Here is a 20333-nt window from a genome sequence, read left to right as displayed (position 1 = left end):
GTCTCATCGACCCGTCAAAGTAGGCCAGATGGGGCTCTGCAGCTGATCAGAACCAGTCCAGTTTGATTCCGCCTGTCAGAAGGTTGACCCATGTGTCATCATCCGCCTGCGCCACAAAGTTAGCGTCCAAACGGGGGGGAGAGCAGGAGAAGGAGGTGTGACTTGTTAGTCTGTGTCACAGGTTAATAACCGTGTCTTCCTCATCCTGGACCTCCCCCGCTGTCTCCTCTTCCTCTGGGATGCCTTGTGGTCCAAAGATGTACCTATAGTCTCCAAGTGCGGCCCTTGATACGGGCATCAGCCAGTCCGTCTCCTCCACCTGCTGCTGCCACGGGACGCGCCAGCTGCAGGAGTCTGCTGCCCCCTCAGCGTCCGGGGTCCAAGCTCCTCCCCCGGCATCCGCTCCGCTCTCCTCCCCCTCCAGGTTCACATAGAGTAAAGGCTCCTTTGGAGGTTGGCGGGGGGAAAGATTGAGGTGCAGCGCCTCCAGCTGGCTGACCAACTGTTGGAAACTGGGGCGGCACTTGGGGACGGGACTCCAGCAGCTGTGCATGATCTCATATCTGCAATAGAAGAAGATCCACAGTCACGGAGAGCCCCGCCTCCCGACCACACTTGAGATGAGGTCGACCCACGTGAAGACCAGGAGCTGGCTCAACCTGAAGATCAGAATCTGGGACAAACAAAAGTCCTGGTTCTGCCTGGATTGACTTGTGGTTCCAGGGTTGTTCAAACACGTCTGCTTCAATCTAATTTCTTCAAACAAGCTCCGCCTCTTCTCCACGGGGTATTCAGGAGGAGAAACGGATCGTGTAGAAAACTAACCTTTAGCATCAGGCCAGTCCTGTGGTTCTGGTTCGGCCCGTGTGTTCTGAATGAGCTACCTTTCTGTGCTGTTTCTGACTCTCTAAGATCTCATACTTGTCATGTCCAGTGTTGTCAGGGTAGAACTCACATTCAGTGTGGGTGTTGCCACGGTGACACAAGAGCCACGAACCTGCAGTGTGTAGTTGTTGTGTTACAGACTCACATGTCATCTCTGCAGTCTGAAGGTCTCTTCAGTCGCTCCCCTTTGATCAGGAACTCGTAGATCTCAGAGTTTTCTACTCCAGGATATGGAGTTTGACCGCGAGTCATGATCTCCCAAATGGTCACACCGAACGCCCACTGACACAAACACACAGGTGGAAGTCAGGTTTGAGCCTCCTCCTCTCTGAAACACTGGGTGAGTCTGCTCTCATGATCGGTGTCACTTAGGTTAGTAAGGATCAAGCACAAAGGAGTTGGCGTGTGTGTTTGTGTACCACGTCACTCTGTGTTGTGTAGACGTTGTCAGCCAGACTCTCCAGAGCGATCCACTTGACAGGCAGCTTGGACACGGAGCCCTGTCTGTAGTAATCGCCACTGTAGATCTTCTTGGAGAGTCCAAAGTCTGCGACGCACACCACCATGTTCTCATGCAACCTGAAACGCACAAACACACACCTTTACGAGTTTGTGCTTCCTGAGGTTGTGACCTCAACCCAGACCTCCACCTCTACCTGAGTAACAGACCAGAAACAATGTTCCACTACGACTGAACCTGATTTGAACTTGACGAGAAACACTAAAGAACGTGTTATCGTTTCCTTTGTGTCCTCCACGTTATTTTCTTAGAGGTATCTGTGCTCATTCTAATCGACACAATCAGGCTTTAGTTGACCCAGACACAAGGTTCTGCTCAGAAAAGGCTCTGGTTGGAGGAGGTTCTGCTGACGGTGCTCTGACACTTACATGCAGTTGCGGGCAGCAAGGTCTCTATGGATGATGTTCTTGCTGCTGAGGTACTCCATCCCTTTGGCGATGTCCAGCATGAACTGGACTAAAGTCTGCTGGGGAAGGTCCTGAAGAACACCAGAGAGTTCTGTTAGTCCTTCAGGTACCTGGTCCTCTAGGAGTTCTGATCGGGTTCTGGCTCTCTCCCTACAAAGGGCTGGTCTCCCAGACGAGACAGCAGCAGGAAAGTGTGCAGATCTCCGTGCTTCATGAACGGAAGAACCACCATGGGTATGGGCAGCCGCTGGCCGGTGCGCCGGTGCAGACTCACTCCTGACGGACAGCAAAGCCTGTCAATCACACTCTGAGCCCAGGCCAGTGTGCACGTGTGTGTGCATGTGTGTGTTGTTCTTACCAATGAGCTGGATGACGTTGGGATGGTGGAAGTCCTTCATGTGGGCCGCCTCCTTCAGACACTGCTCAATGTCACTTGATGAGGTGATGTCAGCTGGACCACGTGCACACATGCGCACACACACACGCACACACACAAAAACAAGCAAGCAGATTCATAGTTTGTGTGAGAAACCATCGGCGGAGCGGGAGAGGGGCGTTTTTTTGTTTATATATGTATATATATATATATAAATTATCTATATTAGGGCTGCACGATATGAGGAAAACTCATGATTTGCGATACATAAACAAATAGCAAAACAACCAAACATTTTCATCTCACTTTAACAGTTTGTTTTAAAGGAGAGTCAACATATATTATTCTCTAAATGACCTTCGTCTACACGGGAGGCTAGCCTCTGACATAAAAAGGCTCCATCTGATTGGTCAAATGCATAAATGGATTTATTTGATTCGTTAAATACCTCAAGATGCCATAAGATTGTTTTAGCACATTCAAGACAACCATTTATCGCAATGTTCACAGTCCTTTGCGATATGCCTACGGCATGGCTTGATATCATGATAACGATAAATTTGCACTTATACATTTCCTAAGTATGAGGTTTGTGAATCAAAAACACGAGCTAGCTTTGATCAACCAATAGAAAAAGCTGAAAGGTTCTGCTGTTTATCTGATAGACCGTCAGACCAGAAGGAATGCTGAAATCACCAAACACGCCAGGCTTCTCAGGAAGCCTAAGCAGATTGAGAACACTTGGGTTAAAAGCTGCAGGATCTTTGTTAAACCACTCGGTCCACCGGACCGGTCCAAGGTTCTGGTTGTTAACACCATGAAGGACTTGGAGAAGTGTTTGATAACGGATGTCTGAACTAACAAATGCAGTAAAAAATCAAAGAGCCAAATATCAAGAAATATGGCGCCTGGGATCAGCACTTTCTCTAAAAGTCTGAAGTGACCCTGATTTTTAGCAGAGTTCTGACCTGCAGACAACTTGACCTCAACTGTCAGCGCCGCTGATACCAGCTGCAGAAGGAAAAGGACCTTAATCTGAGGCTGCAGTCAGTGCAGCAAAAAGAGCTTCTAAACTCTGTTAAACCAGAAGGACGGCTGTTAATCAGAAGAAGATGGAACACCAACCTTGGACAATCGACAGGATATGGACCCTTTTTTATTTCACAGCATTACCTTATAATAATAATGATAAAATTGCTTACCGGTAATCAATTATTGAAGATGGTTAGAGTGACTGATCTATAATTAAATTACTTCACTTGCCTCAAAAAGTCATGATTTGTTATGTCTATTTTCTGATAGTGTTATTTTTAATCATGATTTCTCTAATGTAAATAATCTTAATGTATTTTAGATAAGTAGCTGCGTTTACATGGACAATAGTAATGGGAATAAACACCTGATCGGAAGAAAAACGTGTCATGTAAACATGGCGTTCAGAAAACTCTGCCCCATCAGAATCAATCTGATCAAAATTTCTTTGCGATCGAGATCGGTGGGTCATGCCAGTTGTTGATCCGACAGTTTATTCCCATCGTGTGTCACTACGGCTCTGGATTTACGTCACGCATAGACGGTGCGGCGCTTCGGAGAAAGCTTTGGACCGAAACAAGACCGACCGGCTGCTCCGCGCGAGTAAACTGTGTCTGTGAGCACATAATAGCCACAACATTAATAAAAGCATGTTTAGAAGATCATCTCAGCTCGGCTTGTTTACAGTGGAACTCATTTCCTCTTCCGGTATCTTAGAGAGTTCTGCGCATGTCCAAATGATTTATTCCGACCAAAAGTGTGAACATGTAAATGTTTGTTCTAATCGGAAAAAAGGTTTTCTGGGCCCATGTTCACGGTTGAATTCTAATCCGATTTGATCGCATACCTAACGGCGGCTAGTGATCTATATGTGGTATATCAACATACAAAATAGAGTTATGTCTATTTTACATAATTAAGTCATTCATCTTTGTCATGGGATTTATGGATACTTAAGCATTCTTAATGACCTGAAACTGTGTTGGTAAGGCATGGATATCTGATAAGAAGTTATAAACCTGATAATGATAAACCATGTAATAAAATGGTTACGGCAGACCAGAGGTGGGATGATATGAGTTCGCTTCCTTCCACTCCCTTTCAAGCAACCTTTCATTTATTGTCTAATTATCATAAGTTTGATACGTCTCTGTACGAATGTAAAACTGCTGACTGATTGTTTTGTGCATAATTCTTGCTTTGATTGCTTAAAATAAACCATTTCAAATCAAAACAAAAATCAAATTCCAGATTGTTCCAGATGAAGAAAAACCTTCCTTCGTGTTTTCTTACTCACTTTTTAGTACTTTAACCGCCACCTTCTGGACAGTGGAGTCTTGGTTTTTCAGGACGGCTTCACGCACAGAGCCGAACTCACCTGTACAGGTGAAATCCCAGACATGAAATCAGATTCTGTTCAGATCTGTTCAGTGTTTGAGTGAATCTGGATTAGATGGAGTGTGTTTTCTCCATCAGATTTTATCGGCTCTGATGATGAAGGTGATGAAGAAGAGTCCCGATTCTGTGTTACCTTTGCCCAGCATGTGGCCCAGAGTCAGCAGGTTCTCTGGAATCAAAACATCCTGAAGTTTGTTCTTCAGCTCGCTGTTGATGCACAGACTGTCCACTAGAGGGAGACACAGAGTTAGAACCACTAAAAACCCCAGAAATATGTTTTCATACTTTGTGACAGCCTAATTTTGAGCTTAGGTTTGAACTAGCTGCTCATCAAAACAAGTCATTGGACTGGAGGAGCTTTCCTGTTCATGCAGCGTCATCAGTAACTCAAAGGTCAGGTAGAAAGCACAGAGAGGGCCTCCTGAGGAGGTGACAGAAACTCCGACACACTCACGGGTGGACTCCTGCGAATCGGCGACGTTCCTGTTGAACGATCGGGCCGCCGTGAAGCAGACCGAACTCTCAGGACCCGGATCTTTGAAGGCCGACCTGAACACAGAGACTCCGTACATCAGATTACACGTGTTCGCGTGTGCGGATGAGACTCAGAGATGCACAGGCTTGGGTTACGTCTGACTTTCTCCAACTAAGTTCTGATCAGATGATGGTTCTTAGGCCGGACCTCTCAAGAGTTCTCTGTTAGACTTTTCCTAGCGTTTCCTGACAAACTGTGAGTTATTTGAAGATGAAGTGACGTTTAGCCACTAAAACATCTTCAGCTCTCCGGGTTTCGTACCCAAACTGCGTCTCTTTTCCTCGGCGCCGAGCAACAGTAGTTAGTAGCAGGCCGGCCACGACGGCCACCAGCAGGCCGAGCAGAAGGCCGACCCAAATGTGGCTGCGCTGCGCCTGGACTTGCACTGCGGGATCAGAACACCAGGAGTCAGTGAACGCATCACACTCTGCTTCCATGGTAACAGGAAGGCTGAGAGGATCACAATCCCATCTGGGAGCTACCTGAGGCGGGCAGAACCAGCACCGGGGTGCTCCAAGGTCCACAGCCCGCCGAGGTGCACGCCGACACCTGGAAGGAGGCGTTAAAAAAGCGCCCCGCCCCAGAGAGTTCAGCATAGTTCTGCTTGAACAGCAGCGGCTCCTAAATACAGGACATTCTGGGTCAGAACAATTGATTCGGTGTCACTGTATCAGAACCTGCAGACTGATCACCTGAAGCTCTCCTCCCAGAATCCACTGCAGCTTGTAGGCCTGCAACTTGCCCTGAAGCTCCTCTTCATGTAGCTCCGCCCACCGCAGACTCAGGTGACGCTCCAACAGATCAAAGGTCAGGTTCCGGGGCGGCGCCGACGGCACTGCGGACCACACATACAAGCCTGAGCCATGCATTTGAATGAGGGTCAGCGCCGGGTCGGTGGACCCCGCTGTCCTGCAGGGGGCGCTGCGGCCGCAGCTGGCAGCCGTTCACATGAATCCAGGCCACAGACAAAAGGCGATTGTACAGAGAGGTCCGGAATCTGCTGGAGCGGGTCCAGCTGGACCAGCAGAGCCGAGAGCACGGCGGCTCTGTTTACTGATCAACACGGCTTCTGTTTGTGGCTGAAACACGCCATTTCCCACAGCGTTTCACCCAAAACAAACGTTCCGTTCTAAAAACAGGCAGAACCACGAGAACCACGGAGTTCGGACTCCCTGATCCAACTGGTTTCCTTCAGCTCAGCCGTTTCAACAGAGCCTCAGTCCAGACGCCTGCTCTCACCTGACTCAGGTGTGCTGAAGTGCAGCCACGGGGAGAACGGCGACGCCCCCACCTCGTTCACACAGGACACGCGGGCGCTGTAGTTGGAGTGGCTCCGCAGAGCGGGGAGCCTGTGAAGGTGAGGAGGAACCTGCACCTCCTCCTGCTGGGGGAGGTCCCCCCTGCGGCCCGTGCTCCTCTGCACCTGGGCGAGAGGAGGAGTTTCAGAGCACCTCCTGCAGAGTCACGGCACACCTGCTGAGGGGGCCTTACCTGGACGACGCAGGTGGACAACTCGGAGTGACCCGAGAATCCTGGTGTCCATGACAACCTCACGTTGCTGTCCGTCATCCAGATGACCTGCAGGTCAACCGGCGCTGCTGGCAACACTGCAGACCGGTCGACGTCAAGCTCCGCCCCCTCAAATGTCTACTCCAATCAGGGTTTAGCGCAGAAGGTGGGCTCACCTTTGATGTAGGCCGTTCCGGTTCTGGAGACAGAAATCCCTCGAGCGTTTTTTGCTTCGCAGTAGAACTTCATGCTGGTGTTCACACCTGCATGCACACACACACACACACAGGAGCTCCAGGTGCATTGTGGGTTTTGAAGTCTCAATAAAAATTGTTTCGCTTGAGAGAACAATACTTTCTGATTGGAGACTTTGTGTGTGAGTGCAGATGTGTGTGTGTTTGTGTGAATGTGTGTATGTCAAACTGACTCGGGTCAACAAAAAGATGATTTCATGAATGGATCGGTCCTATAACGACGAATGTTGCACCAAAGACCTCCTTTTTTTGTCAGATGAGCTCCCTGAAGCTCCTCCACATTTTTAGACCCGTTTTATAGTCCTGGACCGGTGACCCGGATCCAGCGTTCAGTCCGGTCTGAACACAGAACCCACGTGTTCTGAGTGGATAAACGATCCTGACTGTGTTTAGGCCTCAAAAACAGAGATCTTTGGACAGGTCCACATTAGAACTCCAGAGTCCTGGTGGGGGAACGTTCGCTTCGGTTCTTTAGACGTAACGTCACCTGGAAAGGGCGGGGCTTTGAAAAGTCTAGAAGTCTCATTGGTTGGATTCAATAAATAGGGTTCTATCAAATTTAAGGTGGAAAATCTGTTTTACTGTAGATGAATCTGCAGCAAAGATGCAGCCAAAGCAGCAGGTTCAGAAAATCCCCACCAGAACCACTTTGCTTTTGGTGTCCCTCAGGTTTTTAATGGAAGCTCGTCTGAACAGGACAGGTTCTGAGCTGGTTCTGATCCAGTAATTTACTGTAGACGCGTCCAGCCATATTTAAAGTGAGCACTGTGCAAATATTTGAGAAGATCAAACAGCTTGAGAGTTTTTTTCTGCTGTGAAACGACCGACCTTCATCCATGACTCAGTTTCTATCAAAGTGGATCCAACAGAAATTCATATTGAATTGAATATGAATTCAGTTCTAAATGTTGTAAATAAAATGGTTCAAACTTTCAATACAATATTAGAAATTCCTTCATTCACAACAAACAAAAGCGGTTTTTCCTCAGAAACTTCAGGAATTGGCTTAAAAAGGAAATTATAAATGTATCAAATGAATATTAATAAGATGATCAGTTTATTGATTTTTTTAAACCCCCCCTCTCATCCCTCTGAGGGAATTTCCAGCACTAATTAGCAGTAGAACTATGAGGTTCTGGACCAGCCCGTCACCAGAACCAGCAGTTCAGATGTCATCCAGACCAGAACCCAGAACCAGTCCACCGCCCTGGTGTCATTATGACCCCTCCCTACTGGCTTTCATCAGAAACCTCCTACAACTCCCATGATCCTAGTGGGCCACAGCTTCTCACCAGGAACGTGGAGGACAGCCGGGGACCGTCTGGATTCCTCCTCACGGACTCCTCCCAGCGACCACTGCACCTCCACGGGCTCGGGGGGGCCAACGGCGGCACAGGACAGGTTGAAGGGGGTGTTGGGGAACGTGGCCACATCCTGAGGCTCCTGGATGAAGTGAGGGACTCCTGCAGAGACGACAGAGGGAGGAGCACGAGGACAGGAAGAGGGGGAGGTCCCAGCAGAGGCGTTCAGGATCCTCACCTTCCACTGTGATCCAGGCCGCTTTGGAGGAGAAGGTCAGACCGTGGAACTCCACCTCACACCAGTACTGACCCGCGTCCTGCTGCTGGACCGACTTCACGCTGGAACCACAGAGCAGAGAGTCAGAAGCTGGACTCAACCCGGAACCTTTGAGCGGTTCTGCAGCTCCAGTGAACCCAGAGCTGAGGCGGGTCCAGGTGCTGAAGGTGGAGAAACTCCTGGATCTTCAGCGGGACCGCAGTCTGTTCCGAGATGGAACCACGGAGGTTCCTTACAGAGAAGAACCTGCAGACTGACTGTTGAACTCGGATCTTTAACTGTCAGCGGGTGGTTTTTTTTTTTGAGTGGGCAGCAGGTCCAACAGTCTTTTGGTTCTGAAGATCGTCTGTTTCCTTCTTCTGTGACTTTCTGCAAACTTCAGGTCAGTTTTTCAGGATTTGCCGAGTCCAGAAGTCTGAGGATTCTGGACTGCAGGTTGGATCATCATCTTCCTTCACACTGGACCAGAACTGCAGCTGGATCAAAACTGTATCTGGACCAGAACTGCAGCTGGATCAGAACTGCAGCTGGACCAGAACTGTATCTGGACCAGAACTGCAGCTGGATCAGAACTGCAGCTGGACCAGAACTGCAGCTGGATCAGAACTGCAGCTGGACCAGAACTGTATCTGGACCAGAACTGCAGCTGGATCAGAACTGCAGCTGGACCAGAACTGCAGCTGGATCAGAACTGCAGCTGGACCAGAACTGCAGCTGGATCAGAACTGCAGCTGGACCAGAACTGTATCTGGACCAGAACTGCAGCTGGATCAGAACTGCAGCTGGACCAGAACTGCAGCTGGATCAGAACTCCAGCTGGACCAGAACTGCAGCTGGACCAGAACTCCTTTTTGCTCGACTTCAGGAGGAGTGACGAAGACGAAGCCGGTGAAGAAGAGGAGAAGTATACGTTCTCAGTAAATAATTTCCCGCCGATCAGCAGTTTGACCATCAGCTAACAGACCAACACCTCCAACCGGACCGGACCGGACCGAAGCGCCTCTGTCAGACACAGGAGGAAGATGCTTCTGTACCTGTGGGACGTCTCCCAGTGCTGCTCCCCCAGGGTGAGGAAGACCTGGTCGGTGCTGTACAGCTTCTCTCCGTCCTTCATCCAGGTGATGTCCGGCTCGCTCACACCCTTCACGGCGCATCCCAGCCGCACCTCCTTCCCCTGAGACACCGTCTGATTGGTCGGGTGCTTGGTGAAGACCACGCCTACAGGAGAAGGAGGAAGAGTTAGAGTCCAAACCACAGAGAAGGTGACATGACCTGAGGAAGAGGAGAAGAGGTGATGAAGTCATGACTGTGTGCAGATGACCTCATGAACCCTGCTGCCCAGAACCAAGACGAAGGTCCGTCAGTGTGTCTGCAGGAGCCACAGCTCCTCCTCCTCCTCCTCCTCCTCATCATCATCATCAGCCCTGGTTCCTATGCTCAACCCAACCCTGTTTTGGCTCTGGGTTTTAACACGCATGGGTCAGAACATTCAGAACCACATGTCTGTGAGCTGTCGGGAGCTGCAAAGAACAAGAAAAATGGTTCTGGCAGAACCGGGTCAGAGCAGAATTTAACCGGCTGCAGGTCTGTGAGATCGGGTCTTCCTCACCGTCTCAGGAGCAGCACTGGGGACTTTCTATGAAAGTCTCTAAACAATCCGGACTGGATCCAGTTCTGGTCAGCACAACTCTGTCTGTGTTTTCCCTCTTTTCCTGTCAGGTTTGTTTTGTGGATAAAGAACTGTCGGCCCGTTTGGTTTTTTTAATGTGGGGTTCATTTTTATTACCCCCCCCCCCCCCCCCCCCCCTCATTAACAGTCTGTTGGGGTCTCCAGTTGCTCAGCAGCAACTAACAAGCAGCCAACATCACTTCAGTGACAGCAGAACAACACCCCCATTGCTAAAGAGCAACACCAGTCTCTGAACTCCCTTCCAGCTCAGAACCAAACTGGGTCTCGGACCATTTGTTCAGTTACTGGTTCTTTAAGGTTCTGTGCCGTCAAAGATCCACCGAACCTCCCACGAGGGGAAATGAATCTGGAAAACTGTTGACCAATCCCATGCACCCTACCAAACAGAGAAGGAGGGACTTAGTGTTTGACTCCGCCCCCCCAAATCCAACCATTGACACCATATTTATAAAGCATGTTTGGACAAAGAGAACAGTGGAGAAACTGTGTCAATTACTCTTTAGGAAATCAGCTGAACTGAGATCAATGTGTGTCGGTTCTGGTCGGTTCTTAGCTTAGTTATTGAGCTCTGCGAGTCCACATGCAAAATTTATGGTTCTGGACGGGTCATTCTTCCCCACCTTGGATTCAAAACCACATTAGAGGTTTTTGGGACGTTTTAGGAAGAAAAGTCTGTTTGGGTGAAACAGAACCGAGGTCCGGTTGGCGGAGATCCTGATACTGAACAAAATTACGGTCTGTAATTATATGAAAAGTTCTCCGGTCCTTCTTAGTTCTCCGTTTTCAGTCAAACCGGTGTCGAGAGCAGCACAGACTGACCTCTGAACTCGCCAAACAATGGCGATAAATGATCCTTCAAAAAGGTTCTGGAAACTTGCAGCAGTTATTTTTTTTCTTTGATTCTGCAGCGCCCTCTAGAGACGGCTGGTGTCACAGATAAGCCGTCTAAATGGGTTTTTTGAGAAGCAGCTTAAAAGCACAACAGCTTCTGGGGCTTTAGGGCTTCAGAGGCTTCATGGACTTCATGGCTTTAGGGCTTCAGAGGCTTCATGGACTTCATGGCTTTAAAGGATTCAGGGCTTCAGAGGCTTCATGGGCTTCGTGGCATTAGAGGCTTCAGAGCTTCAGAGGCTTCAGAGTCATGAGCTTAATGGCTTTAGGGCTTCAGAGGCTTCATGGACCTCATGGCTTTAGGGCTTCAGAGGCTTCATGGACTTCATGGGTTTAAAGGATTCAGGGCTTCAGGGGCTTCATGGGCTTCGTGGCGTTAGAGGCTTCAGAGCTTCAGAGGCTTCAGAGTCATGAGCTTAATGGCTTTAGGGCTTCAGAGGCTTCATGGACCTCATGGCTTTAGGGCTTCAGAGGCTTCATGGACTTCATGGGTTTAAAGGATTCAGGGCTTCAGGGGCTTCATGGGCTTCGTGGCGTTAGAGGCTTCAGAGCTTCAGAGGCTTCAGAGTCATGAGCTTAATGGCTTTAGGGCTTCAGAGGCTTCGTGGACTTCATGGCTTTAAAGGATTCAGGGCTTCAGAGGCTTCATGGGCTTCATGGCTTTAGAGGCTTCAGAGACTTCGGAAGCTACATGCTTTAAAGGATTCAGGGCTTCAGAGGCTTCAGAAGCTAGTCTTTGACTTTGTAATAGGTTTAGGGGTTGTCATCTGGACTTGTTGGACAAGTCTTTGACTTGTGACAAACGTCTTAGTCCACGCATTTATTTACAGTTAAAATCGCTAAAATATTTCCTTATTTCCATTTGATGATTTTCACAATAAAGGGAGCGTTAAAGATTCAAAGAACATGATGTCACCACAAACCACGGCACCTGCAGGTTCCACACATCAGAGTTCTTGTTAGCTTTATCAGTATCATGCAGATCCTTCCTCAAAAAGACAGAACCTGCACCTGAGAAGCCCAGGTGTTCCCGCCTCCTGCCCATGAAACTCACCATCACCATCAGATGATTCCTGACACACCGACCCAAACAGAGCCTCATGCAAACCAAGTGGACAGTGATAATAAAGGCATATCTATCTATCTATCTATCTATCTATCTATCTATCTATCTATCTATCTATCTATCTACTTGAATTTATGACTTTAAAAAGTTCCAGAATAGGTTCAAAGCTGACATGTCACATGTCAATCAAAACAGGTAAAGGACTCTTCATCTGTTTGCGGATATATTCTCTGGAAGCAGGTGAGCACAGGTGGATTTTATTTTGAAAATCACCCATCAAGTCTTCAAACAGATTTTTATTTTAAATAGTTCGTTCAGTTTAAACCTCTAAATTTTCTTTACCAAATTATTTGGGATGAATAGAAACTGATTGGCGATTCAAACATTTGGGTCAGAACCGGTGCATTACGGTACCAGCTCCACTTATCTCAGCAGAACTGGTCCCTACAGGTGTTTTATTGTGAAAATAATTCATTTAAAATAAAACTGTGGAGTTGCTCAATGGTATTTGACGAGCCCTGATCAAAGGTTTGGCCTGGAAGCCTCACGCCAGCAGGTTTGTTCCGGCGGTGGACGATGGCCGCTCCCACCTGTCTGTCACCTGTTCACACCTGGTGCCTCTGGTCTACACGTCAGAGTCTCTGAGCTGCAGCTCCTTCCAAATACCTGCTAGACCCGTTAGAGCACAGATGGAACACAGCTGACTCAGAACTTCAGGATCCAAACCTGACCGTACCTGTTTGAGGTGAACAGGTGGGTCTGGTGTTCAGGTTCTGCTCAGAGCTGTGGGACCATCAGACCTGAGGTTCTAGAAGGAGATCTCCAAGATCCTGGTGGAGGAATCTCTTCTAGATCAACAAAAGTTGTTTTCTTTTTATTTACTCCTGTTTATCAAAGTTTACGGGTTTCTGTACCAAAAACCAGAACCGCCTCTGACCCAGAAGGAATTCCTGCTTGATTGTGGTGTGAGCAGGTACCCCCCCCCTCCCCCCAGCGGGGTAATCCCTTTGCTGGTGGGGGTTGTTTGTGTCCTGTAGCGCCCCACCTCCCTCGACCCGCACTTTGCCCCCTCTTTAGAAAGTTCTCACGCCCTTGTTTTCATGTTCGGGCTCGCTTCAGACCGGTTCTTTGACCTGGTTCTGCTCCACCTGTTACCCTAAAGTTCGGACTTTAAAAAAACAAAGTTCTCTTGGGTCAGAACCTCCTCCTCCTCCTCCCCCCTCCCTCTGGGACTCACGCACTCACCGCCGCCGCCGCAGATCCCCGCCGGAGCCCGCAACCACACGACCAGGCTCCAGAGCAGCAGCTTCATGTTCACGCCGCTGAGCCGCGCTCACGTGACCACGCGCGGTTCGCTCTGCCGATACCGAAGCGTCATAGTCCCACACGAACAGAACCGCCAGAGCAGAACCGGTACCATCCACGTCGAAAGATGAGGGGGGCTTCGCTCACGTCACACACCCGAGAGCAGCGGGGCGGAGTGACTCCTGAGCGGTGGGAGGAGTTATGTGTCTCGTCATAGCGGGTGGGCGGGGCGGGCCGTCCTGTTTAGAAAGTGCTGATCTGAATCAAAAACACAAAAGTGTCACAAAACACAAACAACGTTCACGAGTGTTCAGTTCGTAAATAGGGATATATTAAAGTATGAACACTCACTTTTGTTCTTTTGCTTTGCCTTATTTTAAAATTTATTTGTACATTTTCTTATTCAGTATTTATGCATTAGATATTCTGCTCTTGGATTCTTTTTCAAATTTACATTTCTTTCTGCACTTTTGAGCAAACATTCCACCACAAACTCAAAAACTCACTATAATTTGCGCTCAACTCGTATTCGGACACACACACACACACTCACAAAATGACGTCACAGCAGGAAAAACGTCTGAAAATGATTGAGGCCAATATCTCTCATGGGGCGCAAAAAAAGAAAAATGATTTTTATGGGATGGTCACAATAATACGGCTTGGTGGCCATTTTGCAGCAAAGTGGGAAATTTCCACCTCTTCTTGAGATACGGGGAAAAAACCTTTGTTTGGGCGACACCACCAGGTTAGATCAACAACAACCTAAGTTTCATTGACCTTTGACCTTGGGAAGAGGTCAGCATGTTAAATTTTCAGAAAAAAACAAAAACATTTAACTCCTAGGGAGTTAGATCTATTGCCTCATTTTTCCTCAAGTATCTATAGGAAGCTACTTGGGTAAAGTTTGTAGATTTGAATAGCGCTAGCATGGCAAGCTAGCAAGGGTGACATTACCGCGTTGCTCACATATTTTTGACTAGAATAATTTGACATTTTTATATCTATATGACAAACGATATGAACTTAGCAAGAATGTGGGTGTGATTAACCAAAACCCTTGGTTGCTAAGGTAATCCTAAAGTTTACTTTTGTCCATTCTTCTAAAAATTACATCAACCTGTTCATCACCCCAAGTCGACCAAAAAATGTAATGGTTGCTATGGAGATTGAATCAGTAAATTGGCCACCATTTTGAAAAAAGCGTTTGTTTTAAATTCCTTTTAACGTGCAGATGTGGCTAGTCAGAAGAGGAGAGAGAGAGAGAGAGAGAGAGGTATAAAAAGGCCGTTCAGTCAGCGAGGGGGGGGGTCAAAGGGCAGCAGCAGGGGCAGGTGGGTAGCGCTTGCAGCCCATGTAATGCCATGTGTGGCTTTAATATTTATTGTATTTGAAGTGTTTACCTTCACATTTCTATATTTATAAAAAAAGGAATGTAGAAAACAAATACTTTTATGTTTCGGTGCACAAATATGTAAATATTATACATTTTGAGAACATTTCTTTGCTCTTGAGAGGTCACAGCTCACGCTGCTGACTCTGTCTGACTTCTTTGGTTTGTGTAGAAAACAATGACAAAGCTTCAGCCTCCTCTGATGACCGGTGTTTCCAGATGTCTTACAGCGGAACCGTACGTGGAGAACCCGGGTCTTTTTCTCAGCACTTGTGTGAAAACAATCAGCGTGCAGCAGCCAGGCTCTTCATGCACTCATCTTTAATTCAGCTCTAAAACCAGCAGCGCTTTTTTTCCCCATCAGACCAACAGTTCCTTCATTTACTTGGCTAAAAGGTTCAAGCAGGAAATGACAGAGAGGTGGAGTTCAGAAGCGACAACACATAAACCGTCAGATCTGGACCTTTGGACCAACAGCCAAAGACGGCGGACCCTCAGAAGGAAGAGCGGCTCCTCTGAGCTGAAGACATTTGGGATCCTGATGCACGATGATGAGTCTGGGCAGAAAAAACTCTGGTTGGTTCTGAGAAATATGTAGTGAGTGTTCTGCTCTGGCACAAACCAGAACCTTCAGAAGACCAGCACAAACTGCGGGCTTACTTTACCGGGACCCACAGGAAGCGGACGGCCTGTACTGTCTCTGCAAAACTTCAGAACTTCCAGACTGTTACAGAACCTGAAGCCGCTTCTTTAGTTTTCCCTGAAACCCTCTTGGGTTCTGTCTTTGAGGTTCTGCTGGGTTCTAAAGCATTCCTGCCTACGGTGTGATCTGCTGCTGGGACCAATAAAGGTGAGAAGCTGCTAAACTGGAGCCGGTTCTGCCTGCAGGTGGAGATCCGGCCTCATGGGCGGAGCTTCAGGCAAACTTCTTCTTGGTGGCTGTGAATCGTTCCATGTACTGAGGAGAAGCAGAGGAGAAACGGTTAGGAACCGGCAGACAGGGAGTGGGACGCACCGACGGGGACGCACCTTCTCGTATCCCTCGATTTCTCTGAGATTCTTCACTTCGAACAGGTTTCCCTCCAGAGACAGCAGCGACACCTGAGAGTCGCTCAGGATCGCCTGAGGGATGGAGGACAGCTCCAGACAGTTCTCCTCCAGACGGAGAACCTTCAGACGGGGACACAGCGATATCTCAGGGGACACAACCGAGATCTAGAAAACAGTGAGAAAGCAGTGTCACCCCGCCGACAGCCTGGTTCCGGTTCCACAGAATCCACCTCGCCGTCAGAGGCTAGGATTAACCAGGAGAAAGACCTGGTTCTGGTTCAGGTTGATCTCGATGGCCTGCAGATCCGACACTTCCGGCGGGACGATGTGAATATGGTTCCGGGACAGGTCCAGCATGTCCAGCTGCCGCAGGGTTCCCAGTCCCAAGGGGAACTCTGAGATCTGGTTCCCGGCCAGGTTGAGGGTCCGCAGAGCTCTGAGCTGACCCAGAGTCGGAGGGAGCCGCTCGATCCGGTTTCCGTTCAGACAGAGGGTCTCCAGCTTCTTCAGCTTCCCCATCTCGCTGGGCAGAGCAGCTGGGGGCAAAGACAAGGCGGACGTTAGAGACGGATCAACGATGGAAGGGGACAGACGGAGAGTCCAGAACTCACTCAGCCGGTTGGAGTTCAGGGTCAGACTCCTGAGCTGCAGGAAGTTCCCAATGGAAGCAGGAAGAACCTCGATCTTGTTTCCCGACAGATCCACGGTCCTCAGGTTGGCCGTGAGTCTCTGCAGTTCCTCTGGAAACTGAATATGGTCAGAGAGAAGAACACGTCACGGACCTCCACCACCTTCTGGACCTTCAACATCATCAGACTGAGGCTTAGACTGATCAGGTTCTGGATTCCTGAGACCTCCTGAGGCTTTTCTGGAGCTTTACGGTTAACTAGCCCACCCGGTCTCGGGTCAGAGGAACCAGCAAACCCTCAGCGAGTCTAGTTCCCCTGATCCCAGTTAGATCCACAGCAGCTGGTCTTCGTGCAGAAGTCGAGGTGTTTCTGCAGACCGTCTGCTCTGATGATCACAGATCTGCATCCGCCTCACCTCCTGCAGCCCCTTGGCCGTCAGCTGGAACACCCCCGTCTTCTGGGAGGTCTCCAGGTGAGACCTGAGCGCGCTGTTCCCCATCAGCAGACAGATGGTCCTTCACCGGTCTACAGCGGCAGGGCGGCGCTCATGTCCAGAAAGTCCTCAGACCTTTAAAGAGAAAAAGACGACCTTCATGCACGAGCGTGTTCCGGTTCTGTTCCCGTAGCAGTTTCAGAACTTTAGGTTCCTCCACAAAAACCGATTCACCCTAAAGCTCCTCCTGAGGATCTCTGATCTTCTTCATCAGAGGCCGACGATCCATGAAGAGCCTCTTCATCATCATTTTCAGTCCTAGAAGCAGCTGCTTAGTTAAAGCGCGTGCTATTCTGACACGAGCTCCCGAACAGTCATTCAGGAAGGAGCCGCTCGCGCGAAGTTCTGCTGGAGCAGGGCGGGTTTCCATAATGACCCCACCGTCACGTGACAACAGACAGCAATGCGGTTCGGCCCAAAAGGACCCGAATCTGAGTCGAGCCAAGGCGAGTAGTTACCCGGCTGACGGCCACGCCCCACCAACAGCTTTCCGCGCGCTTACTTACGTCACAAACGTCAAAAACTTCGTTCCGGTTCGCGGTTCAGAGGAGGCAGGTTGGTTTCACCGACGAAATGAAGATGAACTCCCCCCAGGCCTGTGCCGACCCCGAGGATTGTAAACAGGCGTTGATCCTCTCAGGGAATGACGTCACAGGAACGTGGACGCAGAAACTCTCACGAGAACGACAGACTGCAGTTCGGCGGTCGGACGACAGGGGGAGACAAAGCTAACCTATATTACAATATTATAAAGTTTAATTTGATTAACATTTACTGTAGTTTAAGCTGTATTTTATTCTAATTTGATCAGTATATTTTCCCTTGTTTTGAAAAAACACAGAAAAAACTCCTATGACGAAATTTCACAAGGCATTTTTTATACTTTGATAAATATTAAACATAGTTAAAATCTACGGTTGATCTAATGTTTTTGCCAATTTTTTTAAACATAAACATTTCAGGTAATTTATTTTGAAAGTTTTTGTACTAAATTCCACAGATTTGAAGACATCTTTACATCCTTCACTTTAATATTGTACATGAAGATTGTAGGTTAAATTTGACATTTAAGTATCTTCATTTCAGAAAATTACAGCTAGAAAAAAAATCAATATTTTTAAATATTCAATCAAATTGTCTGATTATTCCACAAAGTGACTCAAAAGAGTGTAAAGTTTTTGTTTTTTTACCCCTCAGTTAAGCATATCCTGATTCACTTTCCATTTCCGTTTTTTTCCATTTATATATTTATAAAGGTTGATTTGATAAGGTTTTGTGTAAGCAAAGCTTTGTTTTTTTGTTTTTAAAGTAGACTGATATTGGCTAAGAACTTTGTGGCAGGAATCCACACTTAATTGTAAGGTTATTTTCAAATAACAGAAAAACGAATACCTTTCAAAGAGATATAATGTTTGTTTATTAACCACAGAAGGGAAATATTGGAAACATCTTCTCATTATTTTTGTGTGGTTTGTCTTTTTGTGCACTTTTAATGTTAGACAAAAACAATTACATTCTATTGTTACATTAAGTGAATAATCACATCAACATTATAATTAATTTTATTGACTACTTTAGTAAAACAAAAAAATATCAGTAACAAACCCTAGCCTCAAATTAAACACAATCAGCGACAATGTTGATTTTAGAATGGAATTTAGGTTTCTCTTTAATTTTTTAGAGTTTAATTTTAAATCCATTAATTTTATTTTTAAATTAATTAATTTAAAAATAAAATTAAAAAAATAATAATTTTAAATTTAATTTTTATATTATATTTTTATATTGTTTTTATTTTGTGTCATTATTTTTTTTTTATTACTGACTTAAAGCAAACTTTGAGATATTTTTTTCATGTTTTAGGAGTTCGAGTTTTTGTGATTTATTTTATTTTGACATCTAAGCGGATGTAAAGACCCAACCGGAAGTGACATTTTGGGCGGGAATATGAATTGGGATTTGTAGTTGCGTTCGGTTGTTGACGTCTCTGTCAGTTTGTTGTTTAGGTTTCTCTTGCGTCTTTTCATTGACAAAACGTCAAATAAACGGAACCAGCGCAAAGTTTGAAACCGGAACCGTTTGGACTTTTGTGAATTGGCTCCGTCAGGGTTCCGACACTGAAGCAAACAGCAGTTCGATTCGAAAGATTCAGTTAGCATAAATATTACGGACGTGGCTTCCGCTTTGTTTCCGGAGGGCCAGTTTTTGCGGTTTAATGTTAAAGTTCTGAGTCTAAGTCAACAAAGATCGCCGATCTAGTGATGCTTCACTCCCTGTGATTTTTCCCGATCGCTTTGTTTGGACACTTGTGTGCAGACTAAACACTCTTCGCCTGAAAAGTGCAAAAAGTGAGTGATCTTCTCCTCAGCGGGGACAGAACCACCTACGAACCAGAACCGGTGTCAGATGAATCACTGGGATTGTTCTCCGTTCACCGTGACTCCAGCTGCCAGCCTGCTGTCCAGATGTGTGGCGTCTGGAGCGGTTTCTCAGGTCAGAACCAGAGTTCGGACTGTGACCCAGCTCAGATCCGCGTGCATGGAGAAATTAAATATATTCATTTATAGAATAAATACAAACAAAGCAAATCTAAAGTTCAAACCAATTAATAACGACAGGAAAAAGAGGGACATGAAAAATGAATAATTATAAAAACGCTAATGTGTTTTCACCTTTCAAGAGGTTTTTTCTTTATTTCATGGATCTAGGAGGAAATAGACTCCGCCTTCTCAGAGCCAGGCTCCGCCTTCTCCCCTCACCTGCATGAGGCTAAAGAGCGAATCAGAATGCATAAACAGCTGGACGAGGTAAACTGACACTGAAGCTCTTCAGTGTGAAAACATGGCTGCTGCACCTGATGAAGCCGAAGCTCCTAAACGTCTGCTCTCAACGTCTAAACCAGATCCATGAAGCTCAGTCTGCTGTTCTGTCCATCTGAGCGTGAACCTCGTAGAACATCCCGGTTCTTGTGTAGACGGTTCTGATCGTGCCCCCCCCCTTTTGTTTCCAGCTTCAGCTGCAGTTGGATCTTCTGAAGGTCGACATGCACAGCTCTGACGTCGCTCACGCCTTCCATCTGAGTGAGTTTCTCCTTCTTCTTTCTTCTAACTCGACGCCATCGCCTCACCTGTTCCTGGCGGTCCTGCAGTGCGGAGGAGCGAGGGGCTTCAGCGGCTGGGGGCTCACCTGCTGGCCGTCCTGAAGGAGCAGAAGAGTCTGACTCAGAGACTGATGGCGCCGCTGGCCCGCACCGACCTGCCCGTCCCGGCTCACCTGCACAGGTGAGCAGCCGCCTCAGCGACGGTCTTGTATCTCAGGGGGG

The 20333-nt window shown here is 47.6% G+C and overlaps 2 protein-coding genes across 2 annotated transcripts; both read right to left on the bottom strand.

Moving 5' to 3' along the window:
- Window positions 1-463: 463 nt before the first annotated feature.
- LOC101158315 (tyrosine-protein kinase receptor TYRO3) lies at window positions 464-13645 on the bottom strand. The gene is given in 20 exon segments (XM_020713852.2): window positions 464-563; window positions 1031-1167; window positions 1305-1348; window positions 1350-1464; window positions 1774-1883; window positions 1967-2088; window positions 2171-2263; window positions 4518-4598; window positions 4752-4847; window positions 5073-5167; window positions 5415-5538; window positions 5636-5774; window positions 5846-5988; window positions 6393-6576; window positions 6645-6760; window positions 6839-6925; window positions 8209-8379; window positions 8456-8556; window positions 9529-9712; window positions 13387-13645. Coding segments are annotated over 19 exon segments (2088 nt in total). The 5' UTR covers window positions 13454-13645; the 3' UTR covers window positions 464-563; window positions 1031-1151.
- Window positions 13646-15138: 1493 nt separating this feature from the next.
- On the bottom strand, window positions 15139-17669 carry lrrc57 (leucine rich repeat containing 57). Its single transcript, XM_004082128.3, has 6 exons — window positions 17518-17669; window positions 16934-17086; window positions 16501-16636; window positions 16157-16425; window positions 15869-16054; window positions 15139-15797 (listed from the first exon to the last, which is right to left on the bottom strand). Exons 2-6 carry the CDS (start codon window positions 17015-17017, stop codon window positions 15756-15758), a joined length of 717 nt encoding a protein of 238 aa, XP_004082176.1. The 5' UTR covers window positions 17018-17086; window positions 17518-17669; the 3' UTR covers window positions 15139-15755.
- Window positions 17670-20333: the final 2664 nt, after the last annotated feature.

This window comes from Oryzias latipes, chromosome 22 (assembly GCF_002234675.1).
Source record: "Oryzias latipes chromosome 22, ASM223467v1".
Taxonomy (NCBI): Eukaryota; Metazoa; Chordata; class Actinopteri; order Beloniformes; family Adrianichthyidae; genus Oryzias; species Oryzias latipes.
The sequence above is the reverse complement of the archived record's forward strand: the minus strand, read 5'-3'. Positions and strand labels throughout refer to the sequence as shown.

Excerpts from the sequence above, each read along its gene's own strand:
- lrrc57 (XM_004082128.3), bottom strand. The coding sequence starts at position 17,017 with ATGGGGAACAGCGCGCTCAGGTCTCACCTGGAGACCTCCCAGAAGACG. Across the intron at positions 16,637-16,933 it reads CGGCCAAGGGGCTGCAGGAG|TTTCCAGAGGAACTGCAGAG; the intron begins GTGAGGCGGATG and ends GACCATATTCAG. Across the intron at positions 16,426-16,500 it reads CCTGAACTCCAACCGGCTGA|CTGCTCTGCCCAGCGAGATG; the intron begins GTGAGTTCTGGA and ends CTTTGCCCCCAG.